This window comes from Trachurus trachurus (assembly GCF_905171665.1).
Source record: "Trachurus trachurus genome assembly, chromosome: 13".
NCBI classification, from domain to species: domain Eukaryota; kingdom Metazoa; phylum Chordata; class Actinopteri; order Carangiformes; family Carangidae; genus Trachurus; species Trachurus trachurus.
In genome coordinates this window covers 19,278,534-19,295,198 of record NC_139892.1, presented here as the reverse complement: position 1 = coordinate 19,295,198, position 16,665 = coordinate 19,278,534, and the positions used below count along the sequence as shown (strand labels likewise).

At 40.4% G+C, this 16,665-nt stretch overlaps 1 protein-coding gene across 1 annotated transcript in view; it reads right to left on the bottom strand.

The window, feature by feature from the left end:
- dync2h1 (dynein cytoplasmic 2 heavy chain 1) overlaps positions 1–16,665 on the bottom strand; it is a 128,826-nt gene that overhangs the window by 93,024 nt on the left and 19,137 nt on the right. The window contains exons 36-51 of the mRNA XM_083984702.1: positions 13,304–13,509; positions 12,383–12,565; positions 11,867–12,049; positions 11,328–11,551; positions 10,966–11,081; positions 7,223–7,422; positions 6,902–7,033; positions 6,632–6,764; positions 5,565–5,772; positions 5,318–5,447; positions 4,870–5,025; positions 4,347–4,606; positions 2,211–2,457; positions 1,878–2,029; positions 1,562–1,706; positions 680–782 (exon numbers count right to left, since the gene is read on the bottom strand). Of these exons, the coding sequence (XP_083840828.1) occupies positions 680–782; positions 1,562–1,706; positions 1,878–2,029; positions 2,211–2,457; positions 4,347–4,606; positions 4,870–5,025; positions 5,318–5,447; positions 5,565–5,772; positions 6,632–6,764; positions 6,902–7,033; positions 7,223–7,422; positions 10,966–11,081; positions 11,328–11,551; positions 11,867–12,049; positions 12,383–12,565; positions 13,304–13,509 (2,778 nt within the window). The remainder of the gene's footprint in view (positions 1–679; positions 783–1,561; positions 1,707–1,877; positions 2,030–2,210; positions 2,458–4,346; positions 4,607–4,869; positions 5,026–5,317; positions 5,448–5,564; positions 5,773–6,631; positions 6,765–6,901; positions 7,034–7,222; positions 7,423–10,965; positions 11,082–11,327; positions 11,552–11,866; positions 12,050–12,382; positions 12,566–13,303; positions 13,510–16,665) is intronic.

The following is a 16,665-nucleotide window of genomic DNA, read 5'->3' as shown; positions in this document are numbered from 1 at the left end:
CGCTGACGTGTTAAATTAAAATAAATGATTGGACTCACTATCACAGCATGAACACATTGCAGAAGGAGAGAAAGAGTGACAGAGGGAGAGATGAAAGGACAGTGAAGGGAGAGGATGATAAAAGAGTGGAAGAGACGAGTGACGGAGAGGAAGTAAGGAAAGAGAAAAGAGAGGGACAAAAAAGAGAGAGAGATAGAATGAAGAAAAGGTGAGAACTGGAGGCTGTAGCTCTGAGCTAAAAGTATACTGACAAGAAACTAAGCCATCTGGTCCTGTCTTTTTGATTTTGGCATCAAAACTGACAGAGTTATAAATGCTTCATGTTCCTCAGCAGCAGCAAGATTCTGTATGTGTGCACTCTAAGGAATTAGTACAAAACCAGTGGGTCATTAAATCCACCTTTTCCAATCCAGTGTTTTTGTTCGCATACAGCAGGGCTCCTGAAAACGTCGCTTTCAGCCGCTTATGTGCCCGGTTCTGATTCCCACATTATAAAAATGAAAAAAATATATTTTGGCTCAGAGTCCAGCTCCCAATTAAGTCTTTTTGTACTTGTTCCCAACATAAAATTGGTTGGAAAGTTCTTTGCTATTGCATCCATTTTACACATGTTGAAAATGCGCTAAAACAGAAATATTAATATGTACTGTATGCATTTTTGTTGTGTATGTTTGGTTACCTGCAGTGAGGTCATATCGCAGCAGGCTGAGGACCCACTCAGTGAGAATACAGGGGGTAAACAGGTAGTGACTGTGGTCGTCCACTGTGAATTTGGCTTTCACCTGAGAGAAACACATGGAGATGATAACATATGTGATCAATTTGTAATTTAGTGATAAGAGTGTGGCTACTCTGTGTCGTCCACAGCTGCAATTTGGAAACTGCAATATAGGATTAATTAACTGATTCACAGTCTGTGCGTGTACATCCTACACACTATAAAACAAACACTTGCGGAACCTCATTGTAGTTCTTCAAAATATATCACACACGTATGAATTTGTAATTCAGTCATGCTCCAATTTACCAACAACACCAGGATTTTTACCCTGCCACCAAACCTTTTATACAACATCTTTGGTGGCAAAAGATCCATGAGACACTAATGTATCCAATTACCACTTGAAAATGTCACACGATTAATTATTCAACACATTTTGTGACATTAATTAACACAGTAAGATGCTAGCAAAAAGTCCATGACGGTGAATAAAAGAGGCAGATATGCTAATGCATTTGATTTCTGTCAACTGTAAATGTACAAATGTTTTGTTTTTTCAACATTCACATTATCTAGGCAAAATAGCAAAAAAAAAATACATATCTCAATCATTTAAAAAGCTGATGTGTTTTTCAAAACAGTGCAGAGCACTCAACCAAATCCAAAAATTCAAAGGGGTTGTTTTTAAAGCATACAAGGGCAATGTTATTTTTGTGGAAATAGGTGTTACGCTTTCTTCCTGATCATATATTAAGTCTTCAGTGACTCAGTTGTGCTTTTAATCTCTCAGGCAATATGTTACTACAAATATAGAATACCAATGAGCATGCTATTCAATACCTGTTCATAGAGCTGCACCAGAGACCCAGCCAGCTGGTGTGTTTTTCCTGTGCTGGCCCAGGCTGCCTGACTGCCCAAGCTATGTTGGAGAACTGGCTGCAGGTATGCTGAGTAGATAGTCTGCAGCTGCTCCCTGTCTGGATAACTAAATGCAAAGAGGCAGAGAAACTGAGAGACATGGTGGCAAAACATGAACAGTATCACAGACTGGGGGGCACAATTAGAGATTCAGGGGTAAAGATGCAAAAGAGAATTGAATTATGACTATAAATTAAAGAAAAATGCATTCAATTTCCAGCATTTGTATCATACTTACTCTATGGTGCAGATGCGTACTATTGAAGAGAAGCGAGATGTGAGTGAATGGCTCCCGACAGCACCCCCTGTTGACATTGAGGCCACCACCTGAATGTTCTCAAGACTCACCCACTCCAGATTTTCGTCGTAGAATCCCTTATAGGTTAACACCTGGAGGAGGCAAATGAGGAGAAGTATGTGATTACATACATCAATAACATTTCAGACTTTTTAAGTAGGGGTTTAAAAAGTGAGTAATGAAGTAAGCTAAATTTACATTTCAGCACCCACATCATCCATTCTTGCACTACTTATTTGCGTCTCTATGTTTTTGTCAGTGTATCAGATCTACCTGTTGCAAGAAAGCAATGAGGTTGCTGGTCCCCCATTTGTCTGGTTTGGGTAGGTTGATGTCTTTCAGGTAAAGGACCAGATTCTCACAGTCTTTGGGTCTGAACACTCTGCCAGTATTTGAGCTGAGCATCAGGCAGGTCTGACTGAGCTTCTGCAGCACATGGCGAGATGACGTCTGTGCGCTGCAGTGAACCACAGCGACTTGAGTGGAGCGCAGACAAGAGAAGGCATAGCGCAGGAGCATGCTAAACAGAAAACAAAACGTCATGAAACACACATTCACTTATACACTTAGGCGTTGATAGATCTCACAGTGTGTTAAACCTAAAACTAGATGTCAAAATGCTTCAACTTCAGTTTCGTGTATGTTTAGCTTGTCACAGCAATAAAGGAATTCTGTGTTGTGTGTGAGTGTTGTATCTAACGAGAAGGGCTGTTGGGAACTAGAGAGTATTGTTTGTCAGAACAAACCCCAAGGCAAAATGAGGCAATTTATGGGGGCACAAAATGGAGAGAGAAAGCTACCATGCCATTTGGGGAAATATTATCACATCCATGTAATATACATTCACCACATAGACGAAACATCCATTTCTTGTATATGTGCATATACTAAAAATATCTACATGATTAATTTTCACATGGTATAAAGTGTTGCAACAATATATGTTAATAGTATGTAGTTAATTTACATATAACAACATACACAGAAAAAATATCCATAAAGTACATTGTGTTCTAAAAGTTATCTGCATGTGGTGACAAGAGTTACTGACAATAACTCAATGTCTCTGGTAACTTACAGTCCCTTTTGGGGAAAAACATGTTACACCATGAGTGAAGTGAGTCGTACAGTTAATGACCTCCCTGGAGGTGTAGTGTTTTGCTGCTCTTGTTATGCTAATACACTGCACCCCCAGTAGTCGTGCAGTGTAGGGGGCACAGGGGTTGTTATGAACTAGAAATTAGCCTGAACTCTTCCCACAGCAAATCTTTGGTTTGCTTCAATACGTTTTTCTAATTCATTTAAAACATTTCTATCAAATCATTCTACTGTAGGGGAGTGGTCTCGCATTTTACTAATGTATCAGTACATTGACAGGTTTTAGGATGTACTGCAGTATATTTAAGTAACATACCGGTCTATGAGCATACATACATACACATATTTGTATGGACTTGACATATGCCAATATTTGCAAGGTTTTTTTTTGTATGTGTCTTGTGTTTTTACTTCATGTACATACTATTTATGTCTACATATATTATATCTGCATTTAGGAGTATGTGTGTGCAAAATAATTGGATTTATGAGAGGACTAAACTGACAAACCCAGTGACCTTTCGGACGAAGTCAGGCAAGACAAGGGAATGAGAAAAGGAACGAATGAGAGAGACTCAACTGGAGTGTAAAAGGCAAACTGAGTGACCCTTGTTCTTCAAACCTCTGGGGAGAGAAGCAATTACTTTTAAGGCATCAAGTCTGTGTGCTCTCATAAAAAAGCCAAAGCACATACAACACGCACACACAGATTTGATCCTTATTCTGAGTTGTTAGTGCCTTTACATGAAAGGTCAAGTCTTGAATAAAAGAAGCTTTGATGGAGTGTTGATTGTGTGCGTGTTCTTTTTAGCCTCCACATCTCAGTGCCTCTGCCTTTGCCTCACAATCCATAATGCACACACTCCCACAAAAACTTCACAAACCCTTTTTTACAAGACTAACATGGTTTGCCTGGGAGAGTGCCGACTACTCTTTATATAGACTGTCATTGCAAAGCAATATGAAACCATGACAGTAATCCTGCTACAGGAGTGAATATAAATTAGTTCAGTAATGGCAGAAAAAAACAAGAAGCACTTTTTTGAAGACTATGCTACTTTTTTGTGTGTCAGGATTATAATTATAATTTAACCATTCTGCCAGTGTCAGGTTAATTTATTTTTTCCTTAAGTGTTTATGTTTTCATGTACATTGTTGCTTTGCTTTTGTTATATACAATGATGTGTCTATACAAAATACAGCTTGTCCCTATACTAAGCAAGTGTGTGTACTGTATACGGTTCCTATGTTTTTAATTATGCAAACATTTCAGCCCTGTGTGTGCTTTTATTTTTGCATATGTATATTTACCCCTTTCCACAGCCCTCTGGCCCGACCACCATGAAAGGTTGCCTGTGCTGAGCAGTGAGCCATGGGGAGAAAGACTGCAGACCTCTCTGCATGTCTGGAGTCTCTATAACAGGTAGCGTGTGGGTATGAGAGAGCTGTTCCAGTGTGAGACCCTCGGGACGCTGGAATATATACGCTGCTAGATGGCCACTGTCAGAGTCATAGTAAGTATCTAGTGGCTTTTTGGCATCTGGTGGGTTTTCCCTGGCCCAGCTCAGCAACTGCAGATGTAGAAAAAAAAATAAGAGCATATATCAGGACCAGGAGTGGTACCATTATGAATAGTGGCATGACAGATGTTCCCCACCAGGTGCATATCCTGCATTAGCATTTAACGATACTTCTGTACTAGTGAACAGGAAATCATAAAGGAAACAAGTCTTTAGGATTGAGACCTGATTAAAATGTAAACCCAGAAATTAAACAGTAACTGTCACCTTTTACCCAAGCAAAAATAAATAAATAAAAAATACTGGGTCCTTACCTCTTTGGCAAACTCCTGTCGTGTTTTGAAACTGAGGTTTCCTCCCAAACCTCTAAGAAGGCCAACAATAAACTGCCCTCTCTCTGCCACAGCACTGAGGTGTGACAGGCCATTGAACACTGTACCCACCAGACTGGTCTCCACCACAAAGTCAGTCTGATGAAAAGAAAAGAAAAAGAGTGGGTTATACAACTTTGAAATAAAATACACAATGATTCTGGAACAAATGGGGTAAAAACTGGTTCTATCCACCGAACCTGGTCAAAAGTGATTTTTAGATTTGAAATTAACACTGACCAATGCACATGGAGGTCATTTATTTTAGTCACCAATGTGACCATGTGTGTTGTTGACACATTGTATATCGGCATCCACACCTTCAGTTCATGGTGTGTATCAAATTAAGCACAATCAAACATGCATAAAAGTAGAGTAGAGTAAAGTTAACCTGTTTGAGGACCCAGTCCAGGGCTCGTTGGAAATAGTCTCCCAGCCAGTTCTCCAGGTTGCTGCGGTACTCTTCTGGCTGACTTCTCAACCATGACTTTACCAAGGCAGCCACGTCAATGTCTTCATCACTAAATGATACGTTGAAAAAGTAAGTTAAGTGTAAAGTCAGTGGAACAAGCTAGTTAAGAAGGATTGAGTTTGTTACAAACATACAATATAAACCTCATTTTCATAGATTGACTGACCTGAGAAAGATCATGCCCATGCGAGAGATGGTAGCTGGCGAGGCACAGCTGAGGTCGTGAGTCTCAAACAAGAAGTTTACATTGGGTCCAAACTGGATGCGTTCTCCACTTGGCATGGTTAACAGACGATTATCATCAAGCACAGAGTTCAGACTCTCGATCCACTCGGGGTCAATATCACCGTCACAGACGATCCAAGAGCTCACGTCTGAAAAACAAATACATATACATAAATGCTGTAGATACACACAGTACACTATACACCCAACGCAGAGTATTGTCAAGTGTACTGGGAGCAGTGTCGGAACCTCTCCACTTAAAGGGATAGTTCACCCAAAATTCAAATTTCACTCATTATCTACTCACCCTCATGTCAACTAAGAGCTGTGAGAATTTTCGGAGTCCTCCGTTCCTTCTCTGAGTTACGGGGGGGTCTGCGCAGCAGTATTTGTCCATATAATGGTTGTGAATGGACACCACGTTTCTTCGTCCAAAAAGACACACCAAAAAACATCCAAATACCTCCATACTGCTCGTCTGTAATGTCCCTCTTGTATTGAAGCCCCGACATGAGAAATTGTTCCGCCGGTCAGTGCAAATCACGTGAGATTTGCACTTACACAGGCAGAACAGTGAACTGAGACACTGGGAGCTTCCGCTACAAACAAGCTTAAAATATAGACTTATTTAATTTTTTTCGGAACAATTTCTCATGTCGGGGCTTCAATACAAGAGGGACATTACAGACGAGCAGTATGGAGGTATTTGGATGTTTTTTGGTGTGTCTTTTTGGACGAAGAAACGTGGTGTCCATTCACAACCATTATATGGACAAATACTGCTGCGCAGACCCCCCCGTAACTCAGAGAAGGAACGGAGGACTCTGAAAATTCTCACAGCTATTAGTTGACATGAGGGTGAGTAGATAATGAGTGAAATTTGAATTTTGGGTGAACTATCCCTTTAATGAAGCCAACAAAGGTCCAAACCTTAAGTCAGATGTCTGGCCGGGAGAGAGAAATCGTTATGACCTAGTTGCACCTGTTTGATTGTTTTCTCCTTCTTACCCTGTGGTTCTCTGACCACATTCCTGGCACTGTGTGTGAGGACGCCATCAGCCCATTCTCTGGTGTCCATGTCTATATGTCCAAGCAGCTGCTGTCTGGGCATGGCCTTGGGATTCATTGTGTATTGCTTCACCTATAGAAATACAAGATTAGTATTATTGCTTTTCATGCTCCCTAATGTCTAAATGATACAGAAATGGAATGTTTGTAGTTGTACAATCTGAATGGACGAGAGAAAATCCATGGAGATTGTATGTCTCTTATACTCACCACTTTGCCTGTTTTGCTGAGAGCAGCCCTGAGCATCCTCCAGAGTGTAGACTTTCCTGCTCCGCTTGGCCCTACAATGACCACACCCATGCGCTGTCTCAGCTGTTCATTCAACTCCAATGCTTTCTTTAGCTACATTGGAATGAAAAAACAACAACAACCTGCAATGAATGTTTGATTTTATAGTGTAACCACTAACCACTATCACTCTAAAACATTTTTCTTTTTATTGACTTATCTCAATCACTGTCTGTCTGAATACCATTCACATCATGTACCATGACAATTTTGAGCTAGTAAATAAAGTCTGAAAGCACACACCTGGCTGGGTATAGTCTCAAGTCGTGCCTCCTTGTAGACTTGTTGTAGCGCGTGCGTTAGTATTTGGTCCTCCACATCGGTGAAACTGATTCCAGAGAAGACATCTTTGACAAGAGCATCAAACCGGGAGCTATCGGCAAACGTCAGCTTGGACATCGTGTTCAGTCTCAAAGCCTGCACCACCAAACTGCTCTCCTGAACTGAATGTAGATGAAAGATATTGATTTAATATAAAATTGTCTTAGGCAGCTGAAAAAAAGGTTGTGAAAGTGAACTTGTCCAGTTGCCTTGCCCTGTTATAAAAGTGCTAATTACCAAAGTCTATCATGATTTAAGAGTTCATCGATACTTTTGTTCTCTTTTCCAAAGATGTTGGCCTTCCCTGCAGACATAAATGTGGTGGGGTTTTTTTTCTCTCAGCAGAAAGGAACACTTGGCCAGACTACACAGAGAGACAAACACAAGAAAACCTTTGGGACTCATTGATGGACAGGAGGTGCATGTGGTTTGTGTAGCTCTGTGTGTGCGTGCTGGACAGATAAAGGGTGGGTGGTGGAACAGAAGGATTTTGTAAGAGAGAGAGGGATGGGTTCAAAAAGAGGCAGAGGAAAATGAAAACAGGGATAAAGGGGAAAGTATTGAAAAGCAAAGACATGAAGGGAAGATGGGGGTGAGAAACAGAGGGCAGTGAGTGAGAACGAGTGGGACGAGAGCGGCATCGACAGCCAGGTATCAGAGAGAGAGCTAACAAGAGGTCAGAAGGAGAGGGGAGGAGGTGGGGAAAGAGGTAAACAACAGAACTCTAGCAAAGTGTTTTGGAACGAGAGAATGGAGAAGGACAAAAGTACAGACAAGTGAAAAGCGCAAGGGAAGTTTTAAAGGGGAGCAGTTGGGCTAAATGTCAATTGATGTATCTGTATTAGAGGATTTAGAGGGCGAGGACAACAGCAGGTGTTTAGAGAAAGTGCTGGTCAATGGAGTCTTTTGATGTTCAAGTACACTCATGAAAAGTGTTCATCAAACTGCATTTAAGAGATAGCCACATATGGAGACACAGATAAACACAACATTTTGCAGTGTGACCCTGCTGGGTACACGATAAGCATCTCCAAACCAGATGCATTTTCGCTATCACCTTATCCTCTAATCTCTTTCATCAGCCCTACAACCTACTATCTTTCAGGTCAAAAGCTTACTGTCAGTGCAGCAGTTTAAGCACTTCACAGGGAACACATCTTAGAGACACTTCAACCAAATGACATAGAGCAAATTATTAACTTTATGTGGGAAAAAAATGAAATAGAACAATTGCAACTTTTTACTTGAGCTATTATGCACTACATGGACATTGTAAGCTGTATAACTATACTACTGTCAGTCTGACTGTTAAATAATGGAAATGTTAAAGTTTATTAGCCAGAAGAAACTAGTATGCAATAATCAAATGACTTTATTGCTATAATCGATTAAATAACGTGGTTTCTGAACCACTGAGCAGAATGTTTTAAGATTTGTTTATCTCACCAGGTGGCTAATGCTGAAATCATCAACGACTAAAAATACTTACTTCAGTACCACTGAGCCTTGTGGATGTGTTTTGGAACTAATTCAATGTAACTGATTCAGTGATTCATGTCCTGCAACCAGCTCTTAATCAGCATAAATTAAAGCAGAAGTAAGCGATATATTTGTGTTAATATAAGTCTTAAATAGTTATATCTTCCGACAGCAATCACTTACATAGAGTGTTTGGACCGAAACACGGGTCTCTCAGTCACTCTGCTCTGCTCTGAGCCGAGGAGAAAACTTTTCTCGTATCCTACAGTTTTTATCCAATGAGGAGAGAGAACGGCATGCAGGGCTGTGTGTGCAGCCAAGGGATGCGCGTGAATGTGGTGACGTAGGGACGAGGACGTTATGGTGCGTTCAAGGCAACTCGTGTTTTTCCAACCTGTGAGTCATACCAGTTCGATCTGGTACGAGTTCACGGGTCAGAAGTTACGAGTGGCCGTTATAGTGACTTTCACAGGTAAAACAGGTCGGAAAAACACGAGTGGGTTGCCTGGAACGCTACAAAATCGTAAGTTGTGACATGAAGCTGTAATTTACGGTTTCAAAAGCGTGCCTGGAACGCAGCATTAGCCAAAACGACCGGATCGCTTACTTCTGCTTTAATTATGTGGTAGTTACTGATAGGTTAACATATCTGGACTTCCATGAATTATGGCACAAGAAGCTGTTTTGTCTTGGGTTGTCTGAGTGATTTTTTGATTTGAAGCATTGTGGCATGTAAAATGCCCATTTAGTCCTTTGTATTTATTTGTTCTACTTGATGGACTTGTACTGTCTTACTATTATTTCCACTTATGAAGCATGAATAATCATGTATTGAGTAGTGATTACATATCAAACTGAAAATGTAATTTTTAGTAGCTTGCAATTATCACTTGTCAATACTGGTACTTACAGTACTGTAAAGACTCTTGACATAATGTGTCTTAAGTAGCACTGCAAAATATGTAATCTTGCATTAATGTCCAATAACAATGACTATGGAGATATTCTCTCTACTTTGTCTCTCTCTAATTGTATTGGAGAGATGCACACCCTTAGTGACTATAAATGCAACTTGAAGTTATGGGCAAAGACGCACCCCTTTCTCCTAACTTTCCTGTCACGCTCCTCTATTGGAAAAGTAAAGGTGCCTCACAGAAATAATGTAGGGGAGAGTGGGGTAAGTTGAGCCACTTTTTGTATTCAGGATCACTACATCAAGACAATTATAGTTGTGTTGCTAACTAACATATCTGCATATATTTCAGGATGTTTTGCATCCCTACAAATTAACAGAATGAGTGTAAATATAACTGTTTTTAAAATATAGCATGTTCAAAAAAAGTGGTCTTGTGACTCAACTTACCCCATGAATGGGGTAAGTTGTCCATAGGAGTGGGGTAAATTGATCAACCCCCCCTTCTTTCCTTCCACCCATCTCCTACCTCCCCCTTTACTTAATATTTCATCTGTCCAGGCTACAGGTGAACACAAATTGCAGGGACCTCCTGCTGAGCCACCAACTCACTGAGATTTGGGGAGTTATGCAATTACGTGGCATCTTGGGAAGAATCCCAGATGTTTTTCTTTGAAAGTAAAGTTTGGCACACTATAAACAACTTTTCCTGTTTATAGGAACATACTTACTGTAATCACAAACATACTGAATCTTGATTTAATCATTTGGACATATACAGCCAAAATACATTCATTAAGTGTATAGGATAGGTGGCTCAATTTACCCCTGGCCAAATGGATCAACTTACCCCACAGCTACCTTAGCTTGGGTTTATTACTCCCACAGCTAAAATGGTGCAGTTTCAGGCTAGGTTTACTACCTCATGTTGTAGCTCATAGATACCACAACCCATGTACGTATAAAACAAATTTGCAATCATCTCTTTTGGTCTAAACACAATTCTCATAAAACTTATGATCGACAAAATTCACTCTCGAGAGTGAAAAATGATTTTTTGGTCATAAATGTTAAACCACTTTACTCACGTGGTTCTAATCTTCACAGACTCCATGAAATGATGCCAGCCTCCCAAATATTTGGTCACATGCTAACTTTTTCCTATAGTTTCCTAGAAACAAGGGGTGGGTCAACTTACCCACTGGCTCATCTTACCCCACTCTCCCCTACCTTATAAAATAAAAAAATGTAAAAAAGCCAGAGGGGGTCTTACTCTTGTCCTTGTCAGGACTCATCCTCTGCTGTTGTAGAAGACTTCCACAGGCCTTCAGCACTGTCTTCAGAGCACGCAAACCCCAGTCATAGTGCTGCTGTGGCGTCAACAGCTCTCTGCATAGACAAATAAAGCCACATTTTCATACATATATTCACCCCCCTCAATGAACTATATTGCTGTAAGGTATTATCCACAAAATCAATAAGCTGCAATACATAGTAGTGGGAGTTTAGATCATTTCAAATAAACTCTATAAAAACCAGTTTGAAATATAAGTGTCATAAAATTTTCAAATCCTCCTCCCTTCCACATGACCCATAATCTTAACCACTAAAAAGACATAACCCTACAATATCTACCTCGCCAAGTTGAAAATTGCAACTAATTTGCGTCCAAGGACTTCTCCGTTTTTGAAGCCTTCAGAGTAGAGGATGACTTCAGCAATGAGCTCATTGTCTGGCCTGCTCATGGCCACAGGCCTGAACAGCTGCTTCAGGTTGTCTGGAAGTTTCTGTCGGCCACCGTAGCCTTTTCCTGCTGGGTTCAGTGTGATGAACACTCCAGAGTTTGGGTCCAGTTCCACCTGGAGTAGATGGATGAGATGACACAAAAGTTTAACTATTTTCATTGATAAAATATGTTTTGTGCTAGAATTAATATAGTTCCATTGATTGATGGTTGATTAATAACTTAATTGATGAACAATACAAACTGATTTCACAAAAAGGTAAGGACTGTTGGTTGAAGAAAGAAACTTGAACTGTGCATTCAAGTATGTTCATATGAACACATATCATAATTAAAGAAGTGCAGAAACATTGAATAGCTGGTTTTTGAAATCAGTATATTTTCCACACAGATGTGTTTATCTGCATCTACAGTATTTGTATTTTCTGACCTCCTTGCCCAGCAGTTCACATGTGTTCTTGTGGTGTTTGAGAGAGTCTTGGATGGCCTGAATCTGCATGGAAACTGCAGATAACACCGCTTCCTCCAAACGGTTAAACTCATCAAAGCAGCCCCATGCTCCACACTTCACCAAGCCCACAAAGATTCGCCCCATTGACTTCACATCGATACCCTGACAGACAGACAGACAGACGAAAAGCAGATAAAAAGATCATACGTTTTCTCACTGACGGTTCTCCAAAAAAAGCCTTGTTGTAAGTATGTACGTATGTGCTGTGGTGTGTGTGCTCACATGTTGTATAATTAGAAATCAGGAGGTCATTGTGCATCTACGTCTATATACATGTACCATGGATATGTTTATTGTGTATGTGTCTGGATCTGAATATTCATTTTGCTTCCAAGATAATGACCAGTAATACAAGGTTTTTGCTGGGTTATCTTAAATTACTGCTAATTTACTCATGTAAATCCCTTCACATACTCTCCGAGAGCATTTTTATACCTCATCACAGTTGAACACCAGCACTTGACGACCAAACAGCCCCCCCAGTGCTTTGACTGACTCGGTTTTGCCTGTGCCAGCAGGTCCATAGGGGTTTCCCCCAAGCCCCATCTTCATGGCCTGAGTCAGAGTCAGGTAGCACTTATCAGTCAGTGGAGTGTGCACCAGCTTAGCTGCATTCCCCTGGGACGAAGAAGAAAGTGAGTGATAACAAGAGAAAGAATGTGACAGAAACATAGTGAGATGACCAGACAGAGGTAAAGATACAAGGAGTGAGAGTAGGGTGGATGGACACGAGCCAGCAGAGGATAAAGACAAACAGAGAGACGATGGATTATAAGAGTGAGGAATGGAAAAACAAATGAAGGACAGGCTAAAGAAAATGAAAATAAGTGAGACTGACTCCAGTATGTGTTTTTCAAAGCAGTTGCGGAGGGGAGAGACAGCAAGGTGTATTTATTGCTCCTCGTTGCTGCATTAACAGTGCCCCCCATAGGTACAGTATAAAATTAAAAAGTAAACCAGTTTCTCTTTCGTTTGAGTTTAGGGATTAGATAAAGCATTTACAAACATGTGTGGATGTCTGATACTACATTTAAAGAGACAATGTACTTTGTGTATGCATTAGCACATCTGATATCATACTGATAAATGTAGTTGACTCATCTAGGGCAAGTAGTCAAACTACAAATACATATTTGATGCATTATTGAGTAATGGCTAATATTTACCATTTACATATTCCATGTTAAGCATTTTCAATTTATATTTGAAAACGTATTAAAGTGATCTGATTATTAGTTGTATCTCCTATGGGGAAAAAAATGTAGGTGTAGCCCGAGAGTTGTTGTGTTTGTATGAGGAAATCTAGTCAATTACAAGAAAGAAGAGGAAATACAGTAACTCCATGCCACCACGCACCTGGTATTCATATGTATAGTTGAACTGTGCATCAACCATCTGTATAAAACAGCATTTGTCTGGTCCCATGTAGAAACGAAGCTGCTTTTTCCAGGCCCAGGCATCAAGACTGGTAACTTCTTCCTGGTTAAGTTGCTTCACCACACTGATGTTGTGGATGATATCCAGGATCAATGCCTTGAGCTTCAGCTGCAGGACACTGGACTCTGTATAGTTAGACATGCATGAATATCAGGTTGGCTGAATTGGTAAAACTACACACATTGCGAATTTGATCATAAAAGAGTATGTCATACTACTGTTCACATAGTGTTCAAAGAGCCTAAACCTATTTGGTATTTGTAACCAAAAACAAAACAAAACAGATAAATATCCATCAGTAAACCCAACCTATTGCATCACCATATTATACATAGTGTCTTTATAGTTGCATCAAATTCATGACGTGAGTGAAATTGAATTCTTATTACTCTTGGCTTTAAAGCAGATATCAGCTTCACGGCCGTTTCGGCTAATGCTGCGTTCAAGGCAGGCTTTTGAAACCGTAAGTTACAGCTTCAAGTCACAACTACGACTTGGTAGCGTTCCAGGTAACCCGTAGCTCGTGTTTTTACCATCCTGTTGTCTGTGAAAGTTCCCTATAACGGCCACTCGTAACTTCCGACCCGTGAACTCGTACCAGATCGAACTGGTATGACTTCACAGGAAGGAAAAACACAAAGTACGAGTTTCTTTGAACGCACCATGAGTTAGCAGCCCCCGCCCTTGTCAGGCATCAATTGGTCCTCGTGCTACGTCACCACATTCACGCGCATCCCTTGGCTGCACACACAGCCCTTCATGCCGTTCTCTCTCCTCATTGGATAACACTTGTATCCCAGAAGAAATGTTTTCTCCTCGGGTTACAGCTAGGGATGTGCACGGTTACCCGGGTACTCGAGTACTCGAGTAGGCAATCTGCTACTCGGTTATGAATTTATTACTCGGGTACCCGAGGATTAAAAAAAACGGCACGTCAGAGCGCAATCTAGTGTCGGATCAGACTACATTATCATGCCCTGGTTCGGCTTTTTGTAGTGTTAAACAGTTTCGGATCAAGCAACGTGATTTTCTGCTGTGTAAAAGCGTTTTTGGATCGAGCCTCGGACTTTCAAACCTTTTACAATAATTCTCCCTCCCTCCCTCGGCGACGTACGCCGTCGGGAGGGAGACGACAGGTCTCAAGTCTGGTAGAAAATATACTTTCACTTTACAAACACTCTGAAACCTTCCCTGTTATTTCCTGAAACGATGCGAGGCAGAGAGGACCGAAGGCACCAACATGTGTAGTGTGGACTAATAAATAAGCACCGCTAATGATTTAAAAAAGAAAAGAAAAAAAAAGTTTTCTCCTCCGTGGCAGCCGCGGCATAAATGCGCTGCGCTCAGCGCTGCGCTCAGCGCTGCGCTCAGCGCTCAGAGCGCAGCGCATTTATTCCCCGGCATAAAGATGCACATCTGCCTCGTATGTGCATCTTAAACTCCAGTCTCTACTCTTATTATCCACCTGACATTGTGTGTGACGACGCTGTGTGTCAGTGATGCGACTGTCTGACGGACAGAGCGCATTTATGCACCGGCTGCGCTCTGTCCGTCAGACATGACGTCATTTTATTTTTTATTACAGTACTCGATTACCCGATTAGTACCAGCTTCGGTTACACGATTAGTAAATTAGTCGAAATGCCCATCCCTAGTTACAGCAGAGCAGAGTGACGGAGAGACTCGTGTTCCGGTCGAAACACTCTATGTAAGTGATTGCTGACGGAAAATATGACTAATTAGGACTTATATTAACAAAAACATTTCACTGATATCTCCTTTAAAATCTATGTTAACAATTACTGTTTTTCTTAGAGCTTTTGGCTTGATGTAAATCCTAGGTTATTAGATAATTAATTAGACAGATAACCATGTCAGGCACTCTTTTACAGTAGCTGCTTTTCCATGAATAGATGGTAGACCTTCATTATAAGTAGACAGAATAACAATGTTGTCTATGTTACCATAAAACAGCAGGTCATCGGTAAAGAAAGCTGTTCAAAGTAAAAAAAAATGCAAAATTGCATCGATCGGTGGAATGTGGACCACTCACTGAGTAAACAAACCCAGCATCTCAGGTGAAATTTTCAAACAACAATTTAGAAAGGGGAAACTTTGTCAGTCCTGAATACAGCCACATTGATATCCTGGAAAATCAATATCATCAGCAAATCTCAGTCTGACTGCACAATATGCAGGAAAGAACACTTGAGGCAATTATAAAACAGAGTAATTGTGAAATCCATAATTATTTAGCACTATAAACTATAAAAACTAACAACTGAAAAGAAAAAAAAGAAAATGATATACTGTATATTAGGAATAATGCATAAGGTTCAATGTTTGACTCATAAATTCCCAATGGCATTTCATGGTCACGACTAAATGGCTATATTTATGCATACAGATATATATATGTGATAAGTGCAACAGTCCATACATAATCAACATAATTTCTTTCACTGCCAAATTTCAGCAATAACTCTATAAATCCAATAGGGCTATAGCAAAGAGTATTTTTTTGCATTGCATTTCTACATGCATCTACGAGGATATGATATTGTACATTTTTATGGGTTCAAATGCCATCTGCTAGGTAGTGTTGATGCTTTGGGTGCCTTGTATGTAGGGATGCATCACTGATGTCAGCCTTGCCCAAGAGGCATACAAAATACCTTGCCAAATGTACACCATCCGGTCTTATCTGTCTGCCAAAATGGGAGATAGCTCCCACTCCCTGCCTGGGTTTATGGCCCATTTATGTAGAGTGGGTAATTAGATTATCCTTCTTGCCATTACTTTTGCTGCTTTAATCAGTACTACCCCTCTACAGCCTCTTCAGCCTACCTGGTTGTTTTAAAGGAGCCAGTGACTTGATGAGATGCTATCACGGAAATGAATTATCTGTCCAATGTGCCAGTCACAAATGAACCATGTAATCTACAAATATACTATAATAGCTTTTATCACAATGCAGTGCTGAATTATCTGGTATTCCATTCTGCAAATCTGACTGACATGCTAAAGTAACAGATGAAGGAGATGAAGATTGCCCCCAGTAACACTTTGTGCAAGTGAAACAAGTGTGCATGCACATTGGACAGAGTGCAATACTGAATTTTACATCAATGGCCCAAAATGATGCTTATACAAGGCCTATGGAGGAACTTTTCACCTAATGCATGAATGAAAAACTTTAAATGCAGAAGTCCCGTTCTTACAAATTCAAGTTCTGTGAAAGAGCTCATGTCATGCTTTACATAGCTATATATCCGGCCCAG